At 44.6% G+C, this 20,369-nt stretch overlaps 1 protein-coding gene across 1 annotated transcript in view; it reads left to right on the plus strand.

The window, feature by feature from the left end:
* Nucleotides 1–2,107: 2,107 nt before the first annotated feature.
* LOC126203233 (cuticle protein 19.8-like) overlaps nt 2,108–20,369 on the plus strand; it is a 75,489-nt gene continuing 57,227 nt past the window's right edge. Inside the window, exons 1-2 of the mRNA XM_049937479.1 lie at nt 2,108–2,160; nt 18,896–18,988. Of these exons, the coding sequence (XP_049793436.1) occupies nt 2,137–2,160; nt 18,896–18,988 (117 nt within the window). The 5' untranslated portion in view covers nt 2,108–2,136. The remainder of the gene's footprint in view (nt 2,161–18,895; nt 18,989–20,369) is intronic.

Below are 20,369 nucleotides of genomic sequence, written 5' to 3' on the forward strand. Positions count from 1 at the left end.
GCTACATAGCGTACTCTCCGCTAAAGAGCGGAAATATGTGGCCTGAAGTATTTGAGAAAATGGCATTAAGGGCCGTTTCCAGTAAAAAATTCCAGATTTCCGGAATCTTTCCAGAAACGAATACACTACGTTCTTTGCCAAGCTCAACTACAAACAGTAAAACAGTTTGTGGATGACTGTGTAGTGCAATTGTGGTGTTTAAATGTATAGCTCGAGACTGCAACAAGTGTCTAGGTAGGTTGCAGACTAATTAGCGCAAAAAGAGAAAAAGATCACACACTTATTAGCAGAGTAGCCTAAGTGGTGTTTAGACTGATTCTAGGTCAACGGGAAGTATCCTATAGATTTTGATGAGTGGGTTTATGAGTATCAAAACGTGTGACATAAATGGCCGTTACTTTTGACTGTATTGACTTATCTTGCATTTTATTACTCCGCCAAGGGATTATAGACCTTAGTGTGTGACATAAATTTCAACTTGATGCGTTTACCCGTTCCGTTCCTTGAGAAGAAGGGTTTTTAGCAGTTGAACAGACAGACAGAGACAGAAGGACGGTCGCACAACAAAGTCACCCTATAAGAATACTGTTTACCGGTTGAGGTACAGAAACCTAAAAAGTAAGAGTAGTGTTTATTATTTAAAAGGTAATCGCTATAATTCTTGATGCATTTATCCCACTGTGAGACAACACGGCCAGTCTTCGTGTAAAAATATTTGCCGTTGCCTACGGAACAATGACTGCATCCAGGCGCACCTCTTCATCCGAAGTAAATAGATGGCCACGAATGTCTTTCTTCAGGGCTTCTGTAGCGTGGGTTATTTGGACTACGCTGCAGAAGTTTCGCTAGAAAGCCCTTACACATCCTCCATACAGTCCCCATCTCTCTCTATGCGATTTCCATATCTCTGTTTCCCTGTAAAAAGACGTTCGTGGTCACCGATTTACTTCAGGCGATGAGGTGGGAAGCCTGGTCACAATCATGGCTACCTGGGCAACCGAAAACATCTTCTCGAGGATACATTGACCTCTTTGTCTCGCGATATGTGTTAACAGTTGCTGCGAGGACCTTTGAAATAATAAACAGTTTACTTTTCTTTCTTTACATTTTTCTCGTTTTCATTTGATTGCTCCATACACGCTGGAAATGGAACGTATCATCCAGTAGTAAACTTGTAATGCGTTTTAATTTGTATTCCGAATATTAAAAGACCAGAAGTATTAAGGTATTGAATAGAAAAAATAATAGCAATGAGTGTATAGATAGAATATTGAAGGTGGTAGGGAAATAATTGTAACCAACAGATGAGTAACATAACGGTAATATCATACACTGAAATTGCATAAATATCCTCAAATAATCTTTAGTAACAAGCAAAGTTACTTCTCTTCAGTTTTTCACTGGGTCACAGATAGCAAATTCTCTTGGTCCCAGACGAGCATTAGGAGACACAAGAGGAAGAAAGGTTTTCTTTATAAAGTTCGCAGTTCGCTCTTCTTGTTGAGTTCTTATCAGGAAACAAGTGAAGACAAGGTAGCTAAAGTTGCCAACTATTTCTTTTCCGCACTCGCAGTGGCGCATCTCGCAATGTCTACGTTAAGCAGATCACTTGGAAGCTTATCATACGTTAGCGAATCCTTATGTAGTTTAACGTGCTTTTTCTTCTATAGTTTGTTTTGTGGAACCAAAGTGTTAGTGGGCTCTTGTCCTGAACTGCAGTAAAATGAATGAGTGATTTAATAAAATTACACAACTCAGCGGGAGATAATGTGCTCTTACGTCTACTTCGGAACTGTATCTGACTCTACGGCATAGATGACGGACGGTGGCAACACGGGTGGCGTTGGTTCACAGCGCACGCGTGTACGCAGCGCGAGAAAGCTGCGAGTTTTCGCGCGCGAATTTAGGCGTCGGGAGAAATTTTTTACAGCGCCGATTGCGGTGGCGACGGCGACGCTATACGGCGGTGGGGAACGGGAAAGGGAGAGGAAGGAGGGGGGGAGGGAGGGAGGAGACAGGGCACAACGCTGCGTGTAGGAGTAAGGAGAGTGGGGGCTCACATATAAAGCGAGGGGGCGGCGGGCCCACGCAAATAGCCTCACCGTCATTCAGTGCCGCGACACGCTCTCAGACGCCATGGGGATCTACCGCGCATTCACGGTAAGTGCCAGAATCGTATCGTCGCTGGAGGCTGTGGTACACGCGTTCGTAGTTGTAACAGACGAAATCGCGACCTCATCGTCACGTCATTCAACGCTGTCGTTACAATATTACCTTCTTCATTTGTTCGCACCAAACTATCACTCAGAATCTCCTCCGTTCTTCATTCTGTTAACTTCACAGCTAGTTATTTGTTTCACTGTTGCTGCATGCGACGTCACCAGTTACGTATATTTCCTTCATTTCTGTTTATTTCCTGCATCTACGCCAGTGGTTTCCAACCTACGGGCCGGCCGCTGTGGCCGAGCGGTTCTAGGCGCTGCAGTCTGGAACTGCGCTGCTGCTACGGTCGCAGGTTCGAAACGTGCCTCGGGCATGGATGTGTGTGATGTCCTTAGGTTAGTTAGGTTTAAGTAGTTCTAAGTCCAGGGGACTGATGACCTCAGATGTTAAGTCACATAGTGCTCAGAGCCATTTTGAAGTTACCCCTGAGGAGTAAAATAAAATTTTCTGGGGGGTCAAAATCAAACTATCCGATTCTGTGCCAGTCACGAAACTAAATTATTTTTAAAAGATCATTACTATTATCACAATTTTGTAAGACTCTAATATTGATAATATAAGTTATCAATAATTACTATTTCTCAATTAGTAGCGTTAATGCGGCGGAAGTTACAGGTTCATCACATAATCCACCTACTACATACGTATGTTGTGCTTTGTACCGACATCGCTGATGATAAAAGTGAGACACATATGCAACAAATGCTCAAGAATATATCTTCTCCAAGTTGTAGATAGTACATGCAGTAGTACTGAATTTGCTTTATAACGAGCTTCGAAACAGCTAAATGGATTAACTGATAACACGATACAGCAGTAACTTCATAAGGGCTTTACGCAGTTTTATTATTATTATTATTAGAGAGTTTAAAAACAAAGCCAAACAGCCCGAAGTCGTACAGTTCCTGCCAGTTTAGAAATAAGGAGTGCAGCAATGAAGTGATTTACGAATAGTGTGTAAAGTGCATACATCTGAACTTGTTTGATTTTAAATGGGATTTCAGTGTGCTGGTCAAGTAAGTGCCACAATTTGGAGGAGTAATGCAGAGGAAGTATGTTTTGTAACAAGCGTGTATCGTCACTGTGGATGGTTAGTTATCTTTCCCGAGAAGGAGTAATGGGCAGGACTTGCGATGACCCACTAATTCCTTCGTCATTCATTGTAACACACACACGAGCGCACACACACACGCATACACACACACGCGCGAGCACGCACAAACTAAGCATCATTCATATATCATCATTTTAAAAAATAAAAGTGTTCCAACAAAAGTCTTTCGTTCTACATTTTAGCGATGTGCTAAAGTTGGCGAAATTGTGATGGAGGGAGGGGGGGGGGGGGGCAACAGTTGGCAGGAGGAGCTAATGTCTGATTGCTCTCAGGGGTAATGGTCTAAGAAAGTTGGGAACCACTGATCTACCCTCTTCAACCCTCTGTAAAGTGCTTGTCAGGCGATACTTTTCATTGTTGTACTAGGTGTCCTCTTTATCTTGACCACCTCAAATCATTTTTTATACAGAAGCAAAATAACAAACGTATGGAACACATGATGCTTAGCTAACAGGAAGACATCGAGCAGGGTGACTGCCATTTTTGTATCTTTGTTCATTACGGAGATATGAAGAGCAATACGTCTATTTTTAAAAACCACCCTATATTTTTTATTCAACTGTCCACTACTTCTCGTCAAGAACTGTTCAGAAACGTCTCACACTGTACCATCTAAATCTGCATCAATGCTCCGCAAGTCACCTGACGGTGTTTGGTGGAGTGTACTTCTGGGAACATCGTCCCTAATAAACTCGCAAATGACGCTTGGAAGGACTGACTATCGATAAGCCCCTCTATTAGCTCTGATTTCTCGAATTTTCTCGTCGTGGTCGTTTCGCGAAATGTATGTGGGAGAAAATAAAATGCTTTCTTACTCTTTGCGGTAAGTAATCTTTCGAAATTTCAACAATAAACCTCTCCGAGTTGCATAACTCCTCTCTTGTCGCGTCTGGCACCGTGTCTATTGAATATGACATAATTAAAAACTTATCACAAAACTGACTGACTCTCCTATACCAGCAGACAGTGCAGATATCCGGGATAACGTAAGTCGTTCACTTGCTGCAGCTGACAGTAAATAAATGGAAGCACAAGGAAAATGCAAGCCGGTCATTCACTTAACCGTCTTCAGTTGAAAGTTCATGTGAGTACTTTGTACACCAATGAAGAGAAGGTAGAAATGTTACTCATATATGGTGAATGTAAGTTAACAGAGTAGTAATTGCTATATTATTTTCTTATTTACAATATAGGCACCTGTAGCAAAGTACTGCAGTACTTTTAAACGATATCGTACTCGGGTACTTGCACTGTGTGGTACTACAGGAGACAAAGTCAGTTGTGTGTTATGTATTTAATAACATCATCGTTACGCGAGTGGTACGCTGTGGTACGTTTCGAACAACTTTTAAGAATTGGATTACCGAAGAAAGTATAGGATACTTTTTTTAAACAAGACATATTGCAGTTAATGTCTTCGTAACGAAGTTAAAAGAAAAGTAATCATACTGGTTATATTACCCTGCTAGTTAAACAACATTTGCTTGGTAATACTTTTTTTTTTTTGCTTCTGGATAAAAAGTGGTCAAACTAAATGGGATGCTGTGTATTACTTTTTGTTCTCTTTGCACTCAGAAACAAACCACGTCAATAATGACTCTTGGCCTCCTGCTGTAAAAACACTGTGTATTCATCGAGATGCCAAATTCTTTACGAGACTGACATTCGCAGGCCACGGTAATTTTTCGCGGTGACCGCAAGTGCATTTTCAGGTAGCTAGTACAAGTCAGAGGACAGGAAGTGAATTATAAGTGCGAAAGTTTGACGAATGGGAGGCACAAAGGATCCCAAGTGAAACACGTTATATTGAATACTGCGACTGCTCAAAGTGAGATAAGTGTCGAAGGAACGTAAGAAGTGGAAGTGCAATAAAAGGAAACAAGTTAATTAAAGAATTCAGGGCAAGGTAATATAACGAGACTTTTTGAACGACCGAAAGTGTAGTGGTTCAGGTATAGTGGCGATGAACAATCGCGCATGCATGAGTAGTGGTATTTGTCAAGATTCAGCGAGTTTCACGGGAAGTATTGCCGAGTGAAGACAACCGGAATGGAACTAGTGCCGTAAAGATAGTGAAAAGAGTGAGTGAAACTGAAATACTGCTAGGTTGAAAATGTTGTCTGACAAACAGTGACTTTAACAGCAAGAACTTCTTACTAATTACTAACCATAACCAATACCATTACATTATCTATTAAATTTTGACATAAATATGTCGAGAGAACTCTATCAAAAGATCGAAACAGGGAAGTACGATTAGTAACTGGTACGTTGTCACAGCTCTTAATCTCTTCTTGTTCCCAAGTATGTAATTGCATTAATTAACTAGTTCGTCAGTTCTTGGTAAAATATTTTATACATTATGAATGAAACACGCCCAGCACTAGTGAAATATTCTACAATTTTACGAGGATAACCCCACAAGTAAGGTCTCCTATTTTTATAAGTACATAGACTTGTTTATTTCTACAATGCTTTACATCAGTTTACAGCTTGAACATTTACAATTTTTCGATATAATCACCATTTCTGTCGATGCATTTTTGTAAACGCTATGGCAGTTTTTGTATGCCCATGTCATATCAGCTCGCCCCCATGCTGTTCAGAAAGTCATGAACTTCTTCTTTCAGCTCGTCGTCGGAACTGAATCACTTTCCGGCCAAATGTTCTTTTAACATTGGGAACAGGTGATAGTCATTGGGCGCCAAGTCAGGACTATAGGGTGGGTGTGTGATTATGTTCCACTGAAACTGTTGCAGGAGAGCAACGGTTTGCCGAGCGATGTGTGGGCGAGCGTTGTTATGGAGAATGTGTACGCCCTTGCTCTATATTCCTCTTCTCCGGTTCTGAATTGCCCGTTTCAGTTTTTTCAGAGTCTCACAGTACCTGTCAGCGTTAATTGTGGTCCCAGTGGGTATAAAGTCGACAAACAATACCCCTTTCCGATCCCCGGTTGTCATGACTGTGTTTGTTTGAATTCACGCGGCTTCGGCGAAGAAGGACGCCGCCACTGATGTGATAGTTGCTTGGTCTCAGGTGTAAAGTGGTATGCCCAAGTTTCGTCACCCGTGACAATTGAGTCCAGAAAGTTGTACTTTTCGGCTGCAAGGCGGTGAAGAAATTCTCGGGAAACATCAACTCGTTGCCGCATGTGGTCCTCAGTCAGCATGCGTGGCACCCACCTTGCGCACACCTTGCGGTAGTTCAATGTTTCCGTTAAAATTCTGTGAGCGGTGCTCTGGGAAACCTCAGGAACCAACGTGCAGAGATCATTCAGGGTGATCCGCCGATCTCCATGCATGCTTTGCTCAACCTTCAACAATGTCTCCTCAGAAATTGACGGTCTCCCGCTCCTTTGTTCGTCTTGAATTTCGGTCCCATCAGTTGCAAACTCTCTACACCACTTACGAACATTTTTGACATCCATGCACGACTCACGGTACACTTCCGTCAATTGGCGATGGATTTCAATCCGCGCAGTTCCCTTTGCGTTCAAAGACCGAATAACTGCGAGCAATTCGCACTTGGCGCGAACATCCAACGAGAGCTCCATTCTCAACGGCTGCCAAGCCAAGACTGAGCGCCTCAGCGCGGCGTGCGCCATGTTTACACACAGCGCGTGAAGCACTCTTCATAACAGTGTGACCAACTGCCACACAAACAGAGTTCTGTACTTATAAAAAAATAGGAGACCTTACTTTTGGGATTATCCTCATAGAATATTTGTTTCATTTATAACATCTATGAAACTTATTCGTCCACAAGCAAGTAGCTACGGAGGGCTTATTTAAATTTGCAACCGTTAAATGAACATTTTAAATATAGCGGTAGGAGGGGGGCGGGGGTTATTGCTCTGTCACTAATATAATTATATGTTTACGGTGCCTATGGTCGTGAAATGGCAGGAGAGGGAGAGGGAGGACGGACTTAAGTAAATTCGTAGACATTATATTCAAAACCAGTTCTTGCAATTTTCTAAGTAGGTTTTCGTGATATATTGGAAACTATTCCTCAATTGTTCACCAAGTTTTCGAAACTTCGTGCTGGTCTTTTTTTGGGGTATGTTCGATAATATTCGTAAGTTCGCACTGGCAGGAGTTCCACACACTTGAGTAGTATTTCATTACAGACTGTATAAGTGTTTTGTTTTTGTGTGCAATCTTCTTTAGAGATTACCTTCAGCCCTGCAGTTTCCTGACGACAAATCACGCCTTTAGCCGCAACTGTACCTTCTTACACTGATCAGCCAGAACAGTATGACCAACTACCTGATAGCTGGTATGTCCACCTTTGGCACGGACAACTTTGGCGACGCGTCGTAGCATGGAAGAAATGAGACCTTTCTACGCCTCTGGAGGGCTCTGGCACCGTATCTACCCACACAAGTTACCTCATTACCGTACATTCCGGATAGGGGAGCGATTAGCTCTGACGCCACGTTCAGTCACATTCCAGATGTGTTCGATCGCTTCAGATGAGGCTAGTTGGCGGGCCCGCACATCAAATGGAATTCGCCACTGTGTTCCTCGAACAACTCCATCACACTCCTGGCCTTGTGAAATGGCGCATTATGTTGTTGAGAAATGCCACTGCTGTCGGGAAACATGATCGTCATGAAGGGGTGTACATGGCCCGCAACCAGTGTACGATACACCATGGCAGCCATGGTGCCTTGCTGAGCTCCACTCGATCCATGGGTGCCCACGTGAATGTTCCGCAGAGCATAATGGAGCCGCCGTCATCTTATCTCCGTCCAGCAGTGTCAAGGAGCTGCTCCCCTGGAAGACGACGGATTCTCCCATCGGCACGATGAAGAAGGTATTGGGTTCATCAGACCATTTAACGTTCTCCCACGGCGCCAACTTCCAATACCGATGGTCACGCTGCCATTTCAGTCGTAGCTGCCGATGTCATGGTGTTAACATTCGGCATGCATGATCGTCAGCTGCGGAGCATTGAAGTCTGATGCTAGTTTCGCCACATTTCGCCGTCTATCCTGTTGTACCACTCTGTCCAGCCAACGACATCTGACGTCTGTAATGAGGGGTTGAGAGGTGACTGCCCAAACCCACGACGTCTAGACGTGGTTTCACCTTCGTTTCACCACGTGTTGAACATACTCACCACAGCACTCTTCGAACATCCGACAAGTCGTGCAGTTTCCGAAATGATCGTGCCGAGCCTTCGGGCTATCACAATCTGCCCTCGGTCAAACTCAGCTAAATCGCGCGTCTTTGCCATTTCACACTCGGACAGCACGCTAACTGATACTACATGCACCGTGTGTGTGTCTGACTAGCAGTCACCCTCACCAGGTGACTCTCCTATCGCGTGGACAGGTTTATATCGATAGTAGGATGGTAGTCATCATGTTCTGGCTGAGCAACGTATGTCTCTGTACTTTATTAATCACAGGTATTAAGAATGAGATGACTCATTAACCGTGCAGTTATAAGTTATTGCACTTAAAATTTGGTGAAATAAAAATTTTACAATATTTAAGTTGGGACTCAATCGCCAATTATCGTAACCAATTTATGGTTCAAATGGCTCTGAGCACTATGGGACTCAACATCTTAGGTCATAAGTCCCCTAGAACTTAGAACTACTTAAACCTAACTAACCTAAGGACATCACACACACCCATGCCCGAGGCAGGATTCGAACCTGCGACCGTAGCAGTCCCGCGGTTCCGGACTGCAGCGCCAGAACCGCTAGACCACCGCGGCCGGCCACCAATTTATGCTTTGTTCAGATACATCTGAATATTAATACAAAATTTTACCAGGTAACATTTACTCATAAATGAGAATATTATTTTCTGAGTGTCTGAGGTCACAACTTATATTATCTGTTAAGCCAGCGACATACACTGAAGCGCCAAAGAAACTGATATAGCCATTCGTATTCAAATACAGAGGTATGTAAACAGGCAGAATACGGCACTGCCGTCGGCAACGCCAATATAAGACAACAAGTGTCTGGCGCAGTTGTTAGATCGGTTACTGCTGCTACAATGGCAACTTATCAAGATTTAACTGAGTCTGAACGTGGTGTTACAGTCAGCTCACGATCGATGGGACACAGCCTCTCCGAGGTAGCGATGAAGTGGCGATTTTCGCGTACGACCATTTCACGAGTGTACAGTGAATATCAGGAATCCGGTAAAACATCAAATGTCCGACATCGCTGCGGCCGGAAGAAGATCCTGAAAAATCGGGACCAAGAATGACTGAAGAGAATCGTTCAACGTGACAGACGTGCAATCCTTTCTCAAATTGCTCCATATTTCAATACTGAGCCATCAAGTGTCAGCGTGCGAACCATTCAACTAAACATCATCAATATAGGCTTTCGGAGCCGAAGGCCCACTCGTGTACCCTTGATGACTGCACGACACAAGGCCCTACGCCTCGCCTGCACCCTTCAACAACGACATTGAATTGTTGTTGACTGGAAACATGTTGCCTGGTCGGATGAGTCTTCGTTTCAAATTGTATCCAACGTGTACGGGTATGGAGAGAACCGCATTCCGACGGACTTGGGCAGTTCCAGCAGGACAATGCGACACCTCACATATCCAGAATTGCTACAGAGTGGTTCCACGAACACTGTTCTGAGTTTAGACACTTCCGCTGGCCACCAAACACCCCAGACATGAGCATTATTGAGGAAATCAGGGATGCCTTGAAACGTGCTGTTCAGAAGAGATCTCCACCGCCTCGTTATCTTACGCATTTATGAACAGCCCTGCAGGATTCATGGTGTCATTCCCTCCAGTACTACTTCAGACACTAGTCGAATCCACGATGTTAGGCACGTGTACCACTGTCTTTGACTTTTGTGTTTAATATACACTCCTGGAAATGGAAAAAAGAACACATTGACACCGGTGTGTCAGACCCACCATACATGCTCCGGACACTGCGAGAGGGCTGTACAAGCAATGATCACACGCACGGCACAGCGGACACACCAGGAACCGCGGTGTTGGCCGTCGAATGGCGCTAGCTGCGCAGCATTTGTGCACCGCCGTCGTCAGTGTCAGCCAGTTTGCCGTGGCATACGGAGCTCCATCGCAGTCTTTAACACTGGTAGCATGCCGCGACAGCGTGGACGTGAACCGTACGTGCAGTTGACGGACTTTGAGCGAGGGCGTATAGTGGGCATGCGGGAGGCCGGGTGGACGTATCGCCGAATTGCTCAACACGTGGGGCGTGAGGTCTCCACAGTACATCGATGTTGTCGCCAGTGGTCGGCGGAAGGTGCACGTGCCCGTCGACCTGGGACCGGACCGCAGCGACGCACGGATGCACGCCAAGACCGTAGGATCCTACGCAGTGCCGTAGGGGACCGCACCGCCACTTCCCAGCAAATTAGGGACACTGTTGCTCCTGGGGTATCGGCGAGGACCATTCGCAACCGTCTCCATGAAGCTGGGCTACGGTCCCGCACGCCGTTAGGCCGTCTTCCGCTCACGCCCCAACATCGTGCAGCCCGCCTCCAGTGGTGTCGCGACAGGCGTGAATGGAGGGGCGAATGGAGACGTGTCGTCTTCAGCGATGAGAGTCGCTTCTGCCTTGGTGCCAATGATGGTCGTATGCGTGTTTGGCGCCGTGCAGGTGAGCGCCACAATCAGGGCCAACACCCGGCATCGTGGTGTGGGGAGCGATCTCCTACACTGGCCGTACACCACTGGTGATCGTCGAGGGGACACTGAATAGTGCACGGTACATCCAAACCGTCATCGAACCCATCGTTCTACCATTCCTAGACCGGCAAGGGAACTTGCTGTTCCAACAGGACAATGCACGTCCGCATGTATCCCGTGCCACCCAACGTGCTCTAGAAGGTGTAAGTCAACTATCCTGGCCAGCAAGATCTCCGGATCTGTCCCCCATTGAGCATGTTTGGGACTGGATGAAGCGTCGTCTCACGCGGTCTGCACGTCCAGCACGAACGCTGGTCCAACTGAGGCGCCAGGTGGAAATGGCATGGCTAGCCGTTCCACAGGACTACATCCAGCATCTCTACGATCGTCTCCATGGGAGAATAGCAGCCTGCATTGCTGCGAAAGGTGGATATACACTGTACTAGTGCCGACATTGTGCATGCTCTGTTGCCTGTGTCTATGTGCCTGTGGTTCTGTCAGTGTGATCATGTGATGTATCTGACCCCAGGAATGTGTCAATAAAGTTTCCCCTTCCTGGGACAATGAATTCACGGTGTTCTTATTTCAATTTCCAGGAGTGTATATATATATATATGGCTCGAATTCCGATTGTTGGAGGATGTTACATCACCAGTATTCGACTTACAGTGTGCTCTCCATTCCTAGTCACCAGCTTGCATGTAAATGTCTCCTGGTGAATTACGAATTTCTCCACAGTGTCTCTGCGTGATTTTCTTTATATATATATATATATATATATATATATATATATATATATATATATATATATATATATATATATATATATCCAGTAGTCCCAGTTGTACTGAGGCTTACCGGTTGTTGGTTTTCCACCATTCTATTCAATTAGGGAAGTACAGAAATACCCTCCGTCACGAACCGAGCGGTAGCTTGTGGAGCATGAATCCAGATTCAGATGCAGGTGCAGACTCGATGTCTACCTCAGTGTATCAGGGACTGAAATGGAGCCAGAGTAGGGCGCTATTAGAAATCACTTCTAACACGTTTACGTCAGCCTAGAGAAAGGATACGGCCACGGCCTCCCATTAAGATATAGAAACGCCTGGTCTAACGATGGGTATCTTGTTAATTCGAAAGTAGGAAAACGGAAATCTTCTCTACCGAGGAGTTACACTAAACAAACACCTTTCGCCTCTTTCTCTGCTGAATCTTGGCACAGGTAAATACTGGAAGTGAAGGACAACCTGTAAAATAGAATGAATGTCTATTATTTCTTGACTACTAGAACCAACGCCCAAATTTATTTGTTGTCGGTCGCCAGGGATCTTCCCAATTTATCAAAGTATTAACTGGAAATTATCTTAACAGTCTATTAATTTTGTACATCCATTCCCGAGGAGATAGCAGAATTAATTATTTTCAGTCGCGTACATCCATTCCCGAGGATACACCAGATCAACTACACTCCTGGAAATTGAAATAAGAACACCGTGAATTCATTGTCCCAGGAAGGGGAAACTTTATTGACACATTCCTGGGGTCAGATACATCACATGATCACACTGACAGAACCACAGGCACATAGACACAGGCAACAGAGCATGCACAATGTCGGCACTAGTACAGTGTATATCCACCTTTCGCAGCAATGCAGGCTGCTATTCTCCCATGGAGACGATCGTAGAGATGCTGGATGTAGTCCTGTGGAACGGCTTGCCATGCCATTTCCACCTGGCGCCTCAGTTGGACCAGCGTTCGTGCTGGACGTGCAGACCGCGTTAGACGACGCTTCATCCAGTCCCAAACATGCTCAATGGGGGACAGATCCGGAGATCTTGCTGGCCAGGGTAGTTGACTTACACCTTCTAGAGCACGTTGGGTGGCACGGGATACATGCGGACGTGCATTGTCCTGTTGGAACAGCAAGTTCCCTTGCCGGTCTAGGAATGGTAGAACGATGGGTTCGATGACGGTTTGGATGTACCGTGCACTATTCAGTGTCCCCTCGACGATCACCAGTGGTGTACGGCCAGTGTAGGAGATCGCTCCCCACACCATGATGCCGGGTGTTGGCCCTGTGTGCCTCGGTCGTATGCAGTCCTGATTGTGGCGCTCACCTGCACGGCGCCAAACACGCATACGACCATCATTGGCACCAAGGCAGAAGTGACTCCCATCGCTGAAGACGACACGTCTCCATTCGTCCCTCCATTCACGCCTGTCGCGACACCACTGGAGGCGGGCTGCACGATGTTGGGGCGTGAGCGGAAGACGGCCTAACGGTGTGCGGGACCGTAGCCCAGCTTCATGGAGACGGTTGCGAATGGTCCTCGCCGATACCCCAGGAGCAACAGTGTCCCTAATTTGCTGGGAAGTGGCGGTGCGGTCCCCTACGGCACTGCGTAGGATCCTACGGTCTTGGCGTGCATCCGTGCGTCGCTGCGGTCCGGTCCCAGGTCGACGGGCACGTGCACCTTCCGCCGACCACTGGCGACAACATCGATGTACTGTGGAGACCTCACGCCCCACGTGTTGAGCAATTCGGCGGTACGTCCACCCGGCCTCCCGCATGCCCACTATACGCCCTCGCTCAAAGTCCGTCAACTGCACATACGGTTCACGTCCACGCTGTCGCGGCATGCTACCAGTGTTAAAGACTGCGATGGAGCTCCGTATGCCACGGCAAACTGGCTGACACTGACGGCGGCGGTGCACAAATGCTGCGCAGCTAGCGCCATTCGACGGCCAACACCGCGGTTCCTGGTGTGTCCGCTGTGCCGTGCGTGTGATCATTGCTTGTACAGCCCTCTCGCAGTGTCCGGAGCAAGTATGGTGGGTCTGACACACCGGTGTCAATGTGTTCTTTTTTCCATTTCCAGGAGTGTATTTTCAGTCGCATTAGATGAAATATTTCAGTGTGTATCCTACTTATACACGGATTTACTAGTTACATTATTGTAGATCGCTTTTAAAATGATGAAACAGTTGTAAATAATTATTGTGACTAAATAAAAGAACGGAACCATATTTACAGCAATACCGTAAGTCGTATAATCAACTGGTATACGAAGCAATCAGTATCAAAACCAAATATGACTGGGCCACGTTCAGCACGGTAATCACTGGTAATGAAACGATGAATTTCAAAGCAAAGTGTTATTCTTCTTGAGACAGGCAACTATTACGAAAAAGCTTTCTAAGGCTGCGACGGAGCTTTTATGCGACTTCATCCCAGCGCATTGATGAACCACCTACCAATAATTTATTAAAGATGGAACAATGGCGCAGGAAATCGAGCAAGTCCTTTTCAAAGCAACCATCCAAGCATTCACGTTAAACCTAAAACTATATTGCCAAATGAAGATGTTGCTCCGGTTCCTCCCCAATGAGACTCTGCACCACCTCCCTCGATCAGAACTGTGGAACCACAGTTTTTCTGCAACAGCCTGCACTACGTCAAACAGGGACTGTCTCTCGCATCGGCCATCCGCAGTATCACGCGCCTTATCCGTCTTCAAAGCGACTGTCAGTCCGTTAGCCAATATAAAGTCCGACAGCCTAGACACATGACACGCCAACCTTTCCTATGTGGCGTGGCGACAGGTGTACTTCTCCTCTCTACGAGATGGAAACTGTTTCTAATTCATTTGATCATTACATTATTAATTGATATCTGGAAAGAGCATGTCGGGAGCTCAGAAAACAAACGACGTTGAATGGAGAGCCACAAGGATTATCCTCGTTTTGTAGATTGGATGGAAAGCGAAGTATCTGGAATAGTGGGTGACATAAAAAGATACGACAATCTCTCTCTCTCTCTCTCTATGTGTGTGTGTGGGTGTGTCTGTGTGTGTGTGTGTGTGTGTGTGTGTGTGTGTGTGTCTGTTTCTGTGGGTGGGTGTGTTTTATTCAGCATAGTTCTCGATCGTCTGGACCAGTTTTAACAAAACTCGGTGCTTATACGAGTTACTATCTGTTAAAACCTACTATTGAGATAAGATACCCTAGCACCCTTACGGATGTGTTGGAGATACGATGGAATGGCACGTAAAAGTAATTGAAATGGACCAATAAGTTGTTTAAAAATATTCATCCGGTTTTATTAGACTATGTCTCCACAAGAGTATATCTTCTACACGAACTGAACTCTAACTTTTGCGTAAGATTGAAAGGCTTTCGTTTTCAAAAGAAGTATTCGATTTTACAAAGCTATTTCTTTTACATGAATGCTCATACAACCTTGAGGTGCTTTTTACAATTATATTTACGATTAAAGTTTTCATTTACCTTAAAAAAACGTTCATTGTGCCTTTCACCGGACGTAAGACTAATATTCAAACGATAGTCATACCTTTTCCAGCATGTCCGGGGCAAATGCATTCTTTCCTGTTTCTATTCGATGTCGCAATTTACCAAAAGTCGTTGGAAGGTTCCTGCATCTACATCCACATACATACTCCGCAAGCTATGCGGAGCGTACCTTGTACCATTATTAGTCAGTTCCTTTCCTGTTCCAGTCGCAAATGGAGCTAAGGTAAATGACTATCTATATGACTCCGTATGAGCCCTAATGTCTCGTATCTTATGTTCGTGGTCCTTACGCACAACGTTCGTACATTGGCGGCAGTAGAATCGTCCTGAAGTCAGCGTCAGATTCCGTTCTCTAGATTTTCTCAATAGTGAATCGCGAAAAGAACGTCGTATTCCATCCGTCTGCTTTATAAATGAGCTACACTTTCTGAAAAGGGGAGAAGAAGGTGCCATGTGAGCACAATTCTGAACGCCTGCAGACATTTAACTAAACTTATTACGCATACATCTTTTATCTAGAGCAGGGCTTCACAACATACGTGCTCGCGGAGCAAGCTGTGAGCAGCAAGGAGCGAGCACGGAGCAGCGCGAGCACGCTACCCCCACTACCGGACCAGAGCGGAGAGTGGGGAGAGTTACGTGGGGCTCACAACAGCTGCCGCCAGTCAATGTAAATCCGCGGCCGCCTGCAGGGATATCACTCACGAATTATACTGCGACAAATGAAACAAATAAAGGAGAATGTACACGTGCCACATAATTTTATTAGCTTAGTGTATGCCTCTACATTCGCATTAATTTGTGAACTGTTACACAATAAAAGGTGTCACTGAAGTGTGGGATTCTCGGTTATCTTGTACTTTTTGCCCTTTACAATTGCGTTTATGTTCGGAGTAATTGATCTTGTGCATTGTAGGCGCAGCGTGCAGTTTAAATTTCGATCAGAAAATGCGTTTCTCAGGCGCGTCTTGTTACATTTCATTGCAGGGAACAGTTGTTCACAAACATACGTGGAACCGAACATTGATATTATTGTGCAAACGAGGAAATCTATGCTGAGGGAAGTGTCTGTAGAATTCCAAAATGTTTTTCTTGTTCTGAAATTTGTCTCTGTATTCTCTGTCACACTGCAGGTCAATAATTTCTAGTTGCAGCTCAGGACGAATCTCTTCAATATTCGCTGAATATGGAGAGGAGAACAGATCAAAATCACTGTCCAGTGCTGTCAGATCTTGAAAGCGCTGATCAAATTCTTCCTTAAGGGCAACTAAACTATGTGAATAACGTTCACAGTCTTTCTGAACATCTTGGATGGATGATAATTTAGGAAAATGAGCTAGATTTCCTGTTTCCAGCTGACTCACCCAAAGTGTAAATTTCATTTTAAGCTCGTATTCGATCTATGAAATGAGTAATTAGCAGATCTTTACCTTGTAGTGAAATGTTCAAAGCATTCAGGTGGCTAGTTAAATCTGCTAAGAACGGGAGATCACATTTCCATGAAGGCTCTTTCAGTTCAGGAACACACATGTTATTTATTTCCATGAACATCTAATAGGCAAAAAAATCGATTTAATAATTCGCCACGACTAAGCCAGCGGACCTCGCTGTAATAAGGCAGGCTACCATACTGGCTTTCTACATCCTCAAGAAAGCTTTTAAATTGCCTGTGTTGTAGCCCATGCTTCCATATATAATTGGTTGTACGAACAACAACACTCATCACATTTTTTAGAGTGATACTCTTTGCACATAAGTTTTCCTGGTGGATCACACAGTGAACGCCCCTTATTTCATTCGGCACGGTCAATTTTTGCATTTTCTCCTTCAAAAGCGCAACGAAACCTGATTTTTTCCCTGTCATCGCTGGTGCACCGTCTGTAGACACTGAAACTAAAGAATTCCACGACAATCCTATATTTTCAACACTTTCTTCAACACTACTTAAAATATCACCTCCAGTTGCAGTGTTCTTCATGGCTACTATATCGAGGAGCTCCTCCCTCACCTGAAGATCTCTATTAACACCTCTAATAAATATGGCAAGATGCGCTGTTCCAGTGATATCAACACTTTCGTCCAGAGCTATAGAATACGCCATAAAATCTTTATAGATATTTGCAAGCTGGCTCTGGACGTCGTCTGCCATGTCCTGTATGCGACGCATAATAGTCATGTCAGATAACGACACAATCCGAAACTGTTCAACTTGAGATGGACACAAATGTTCCGCTGAAACTACCGAACATCTTTTATTAAATCGCCATCAGTGAAGGGGCGCAGGGATTTTGCTAAAAACAAAGCTATTTTGTAGCTCACTCTGAGAGCTGCCTCAGTTGATTTTTCGTCGTCCAGATCTTCTTCGGATAGCTTCCTTTTAAGTTTAATAACTTCCTGTGCACGATCTGGTCCATCACATTTTCCACTTCCGTAGTCTTTCACGTGGTACGACATATAATGTCGCTGCAAATTAAATTTCCTAAAAGAATTCAGCGTTTCGTGACATACTAAACATATTGCAACTCCGTCTTTTTCTGTAAACAGATACAATTCCTGCCAATGGCGGTTGAACTGCGAAAGCATGGTTGGGGTTACACAACGGCGACTTGACATGATTCTTAACCAGCGAAGTGAGTGTTAGAGCTGATCGTAATACTTTAAACGTTACACAGTAGGTGCGAATTCAATAGGCATGCTACGGCCCTATTCAAACGTGCGCGCGCATTTCCCCTCCCTCCCCTCCTTCGCTACTCCGCGACCATGCATCTGCTCGCGAGCACATGCCTGAGCAGACGCGAGTACTCGCGCTCAAAACCGGCCAGTTGTTAAGCCTTGATCTAGAGAGATGTACTGTGAGGCTAAAACACCATTATTGCCGCTAGATCTGGGATTAAGAAGGGGGTGACATAGTACAATAATTAAAAAAACCGACATTATTTTCGAATTCATGGTTTTCTCGAATTCACGGTTTTCTGTTTTGATAGGGTGAATGGCGACAGTCCCTGTTATGTTAAACATCGCGTAGTGCGAATAGAGCTGGATAGGGAGTGAAATGTAATATAAACAGAAACAAACTGATAATCGTAATTTGTACACTGAATTTAAAACTATGTAAATGAACAGATTTCATTCTTTTCCAAATCCAGTAAAAGCAGCTAAGAACAATCAAGAAATAAATAGGTAAGCATAAGATATGAGATAATGAAGAAGACAATTCACAAATTATGTAGTTCGACATGCCATTATGCAGAACACAAAGTAGTGATGGTGTGAATAGAAATAGTAAGTGACGTTATTAGAGGGCAAATACTAGAAGGAATTATTTCATTTCATTTCTTCTTACCTTACGCAATGTATCCGTAATGTTAATTTGTTGTAAGCAAAAAATGTTATCCCGCTTGATTTCACCATTTTATTATTACCTCTTAGCAGGAAGCATACGTTCAGTGGAAAATGCCCACAAAGTCTATATGTGGATGTTATGACGTCGTTCTGAAGTTCACTACATCTCAGTGTTATAGTTTTCAATTGACCTTGACAGCGTGTCACAGTTCTGATCAGGTACTCACTGGTAATTTGTTGTGTTCTTACAGGTGACTGTCCTGGGCCTCGTAATTTGTTCCAGCCTAGCATCAGCTGGACATCTCGTCGCCTACGCACCCACCTATGTGAAGCCCGCCAACTATGTGAGTATTCCTTACAAGACATTGTGGTCTAAATGTAACCAGGGGCACTTTGTACGACCTAAAGAGTATTGTGAAGCTGCCAGGCGGTGTAATTGTGATAAATTGGCAATGGAAGAACACACGTTGGAAAGACTCGTCACCAAAGATATTAAAACCTCTTCATTCTCACGGAGAACCCCGTTGTAGAGAGACCGGAGCACGTAGATAATTAGGGCCGCGTGGCACTTCAGCCCGTAATGCCCTTCACTACAAGGACGTACGAATGCTCCCTGTCGGGAGAGGAAGAGACAAAATCTGTCCACTGACCATTCTTTGCACAGAGTTGGAATCGACTCTGAAAATATACTGAGTAACAGGCTCTCATCCCCAGAGGTATACTATGAAACCAGCAGGATTAGCTAAAAGATGAGCGGAGCAATGAAGTTCATTTCGAAAATGTACTGTCCCCTCATAGACTTGTTGCCAAATTTTATAAATCAAAAGTATACAAATACCGTATTTTACAGACTATAAGATACACTTTTTTTAAATTGCCTCAAAAATGCAGGTGCGTCGTACATTTGAAATTAAAATAAAAATGTCCAGTGTTTGATTTAAGATTCAGGTCAGTCTTAAAACTCCCCATATATTCGATGCCGCGGGAAACCTAGCTCTATCTGGCAACATCGGATTCAATGGGCAGCAGCAGTGCACCCACGCGACGAACATTGTGTGGATTCATAAGCTTACTAACACTTTCTCCCTCCCACCCTGCCATTACAAACACAGAAAACTGACTAGCTTATGATGCGTCATTGCTGTCTACGGTGCCAGTGACCTTGAACTGAAGTGATTTCTGTTGACGGTTACAGTACAATATGTTCAAAAAATTGTTCAAAAGGCTCCAAGCACTATGGGACTTAACATCTGATGTCATCAGTCCCCTAGACTGAGAACTACTTAAACGTAACTAACCTAAGGACATCACACACATCTATCCCCTAGGCAGGATTCGAACCTACGATCGCAGCAGCAGCGCGGTTCCAGACTGAAGCGCCTAGAACCGATCGGCCACAGCGGTCGGCCTACAATATTTTTGTTAGTACCCAGTTTCGTAATGGAAAAAAATGAGAGGTATTCATATAATGCGGAATATAAAGTGAAAGGAATAGCGTATACAGAAGAACATGGATAAAGAGCAGCTGAGCGGCACTTCGGCCCTTCACCAACAGAAAAACCCGTTCGCGACTGGTGGGCTAGTAAAAAAGAACTGAAACAAAAAATGAGGAAGACTAAATGAGCAAATAGAGGACTGAATGCAAAAACGGTCAAAACTAGAAGATGACTATCGAAATGGATTCAAGGACACCGTCAAAATGGCACTGGAATTAATACAAAAATG

This window comes from Schistocerca nitens, chromosome 9, assembly GCF_023898315.1.
Source record: "Schistocerca nitens isolate TAMUIC-IGC-003100 chromosome 9, iqSchNite1.1, whole genome shotgun sequence".
NCBI lineage: Eukaryota > Metazoa > Arthropoda > Insecta > Orthoptera > Acrididae > Schistocerca > Schistocerca nitens.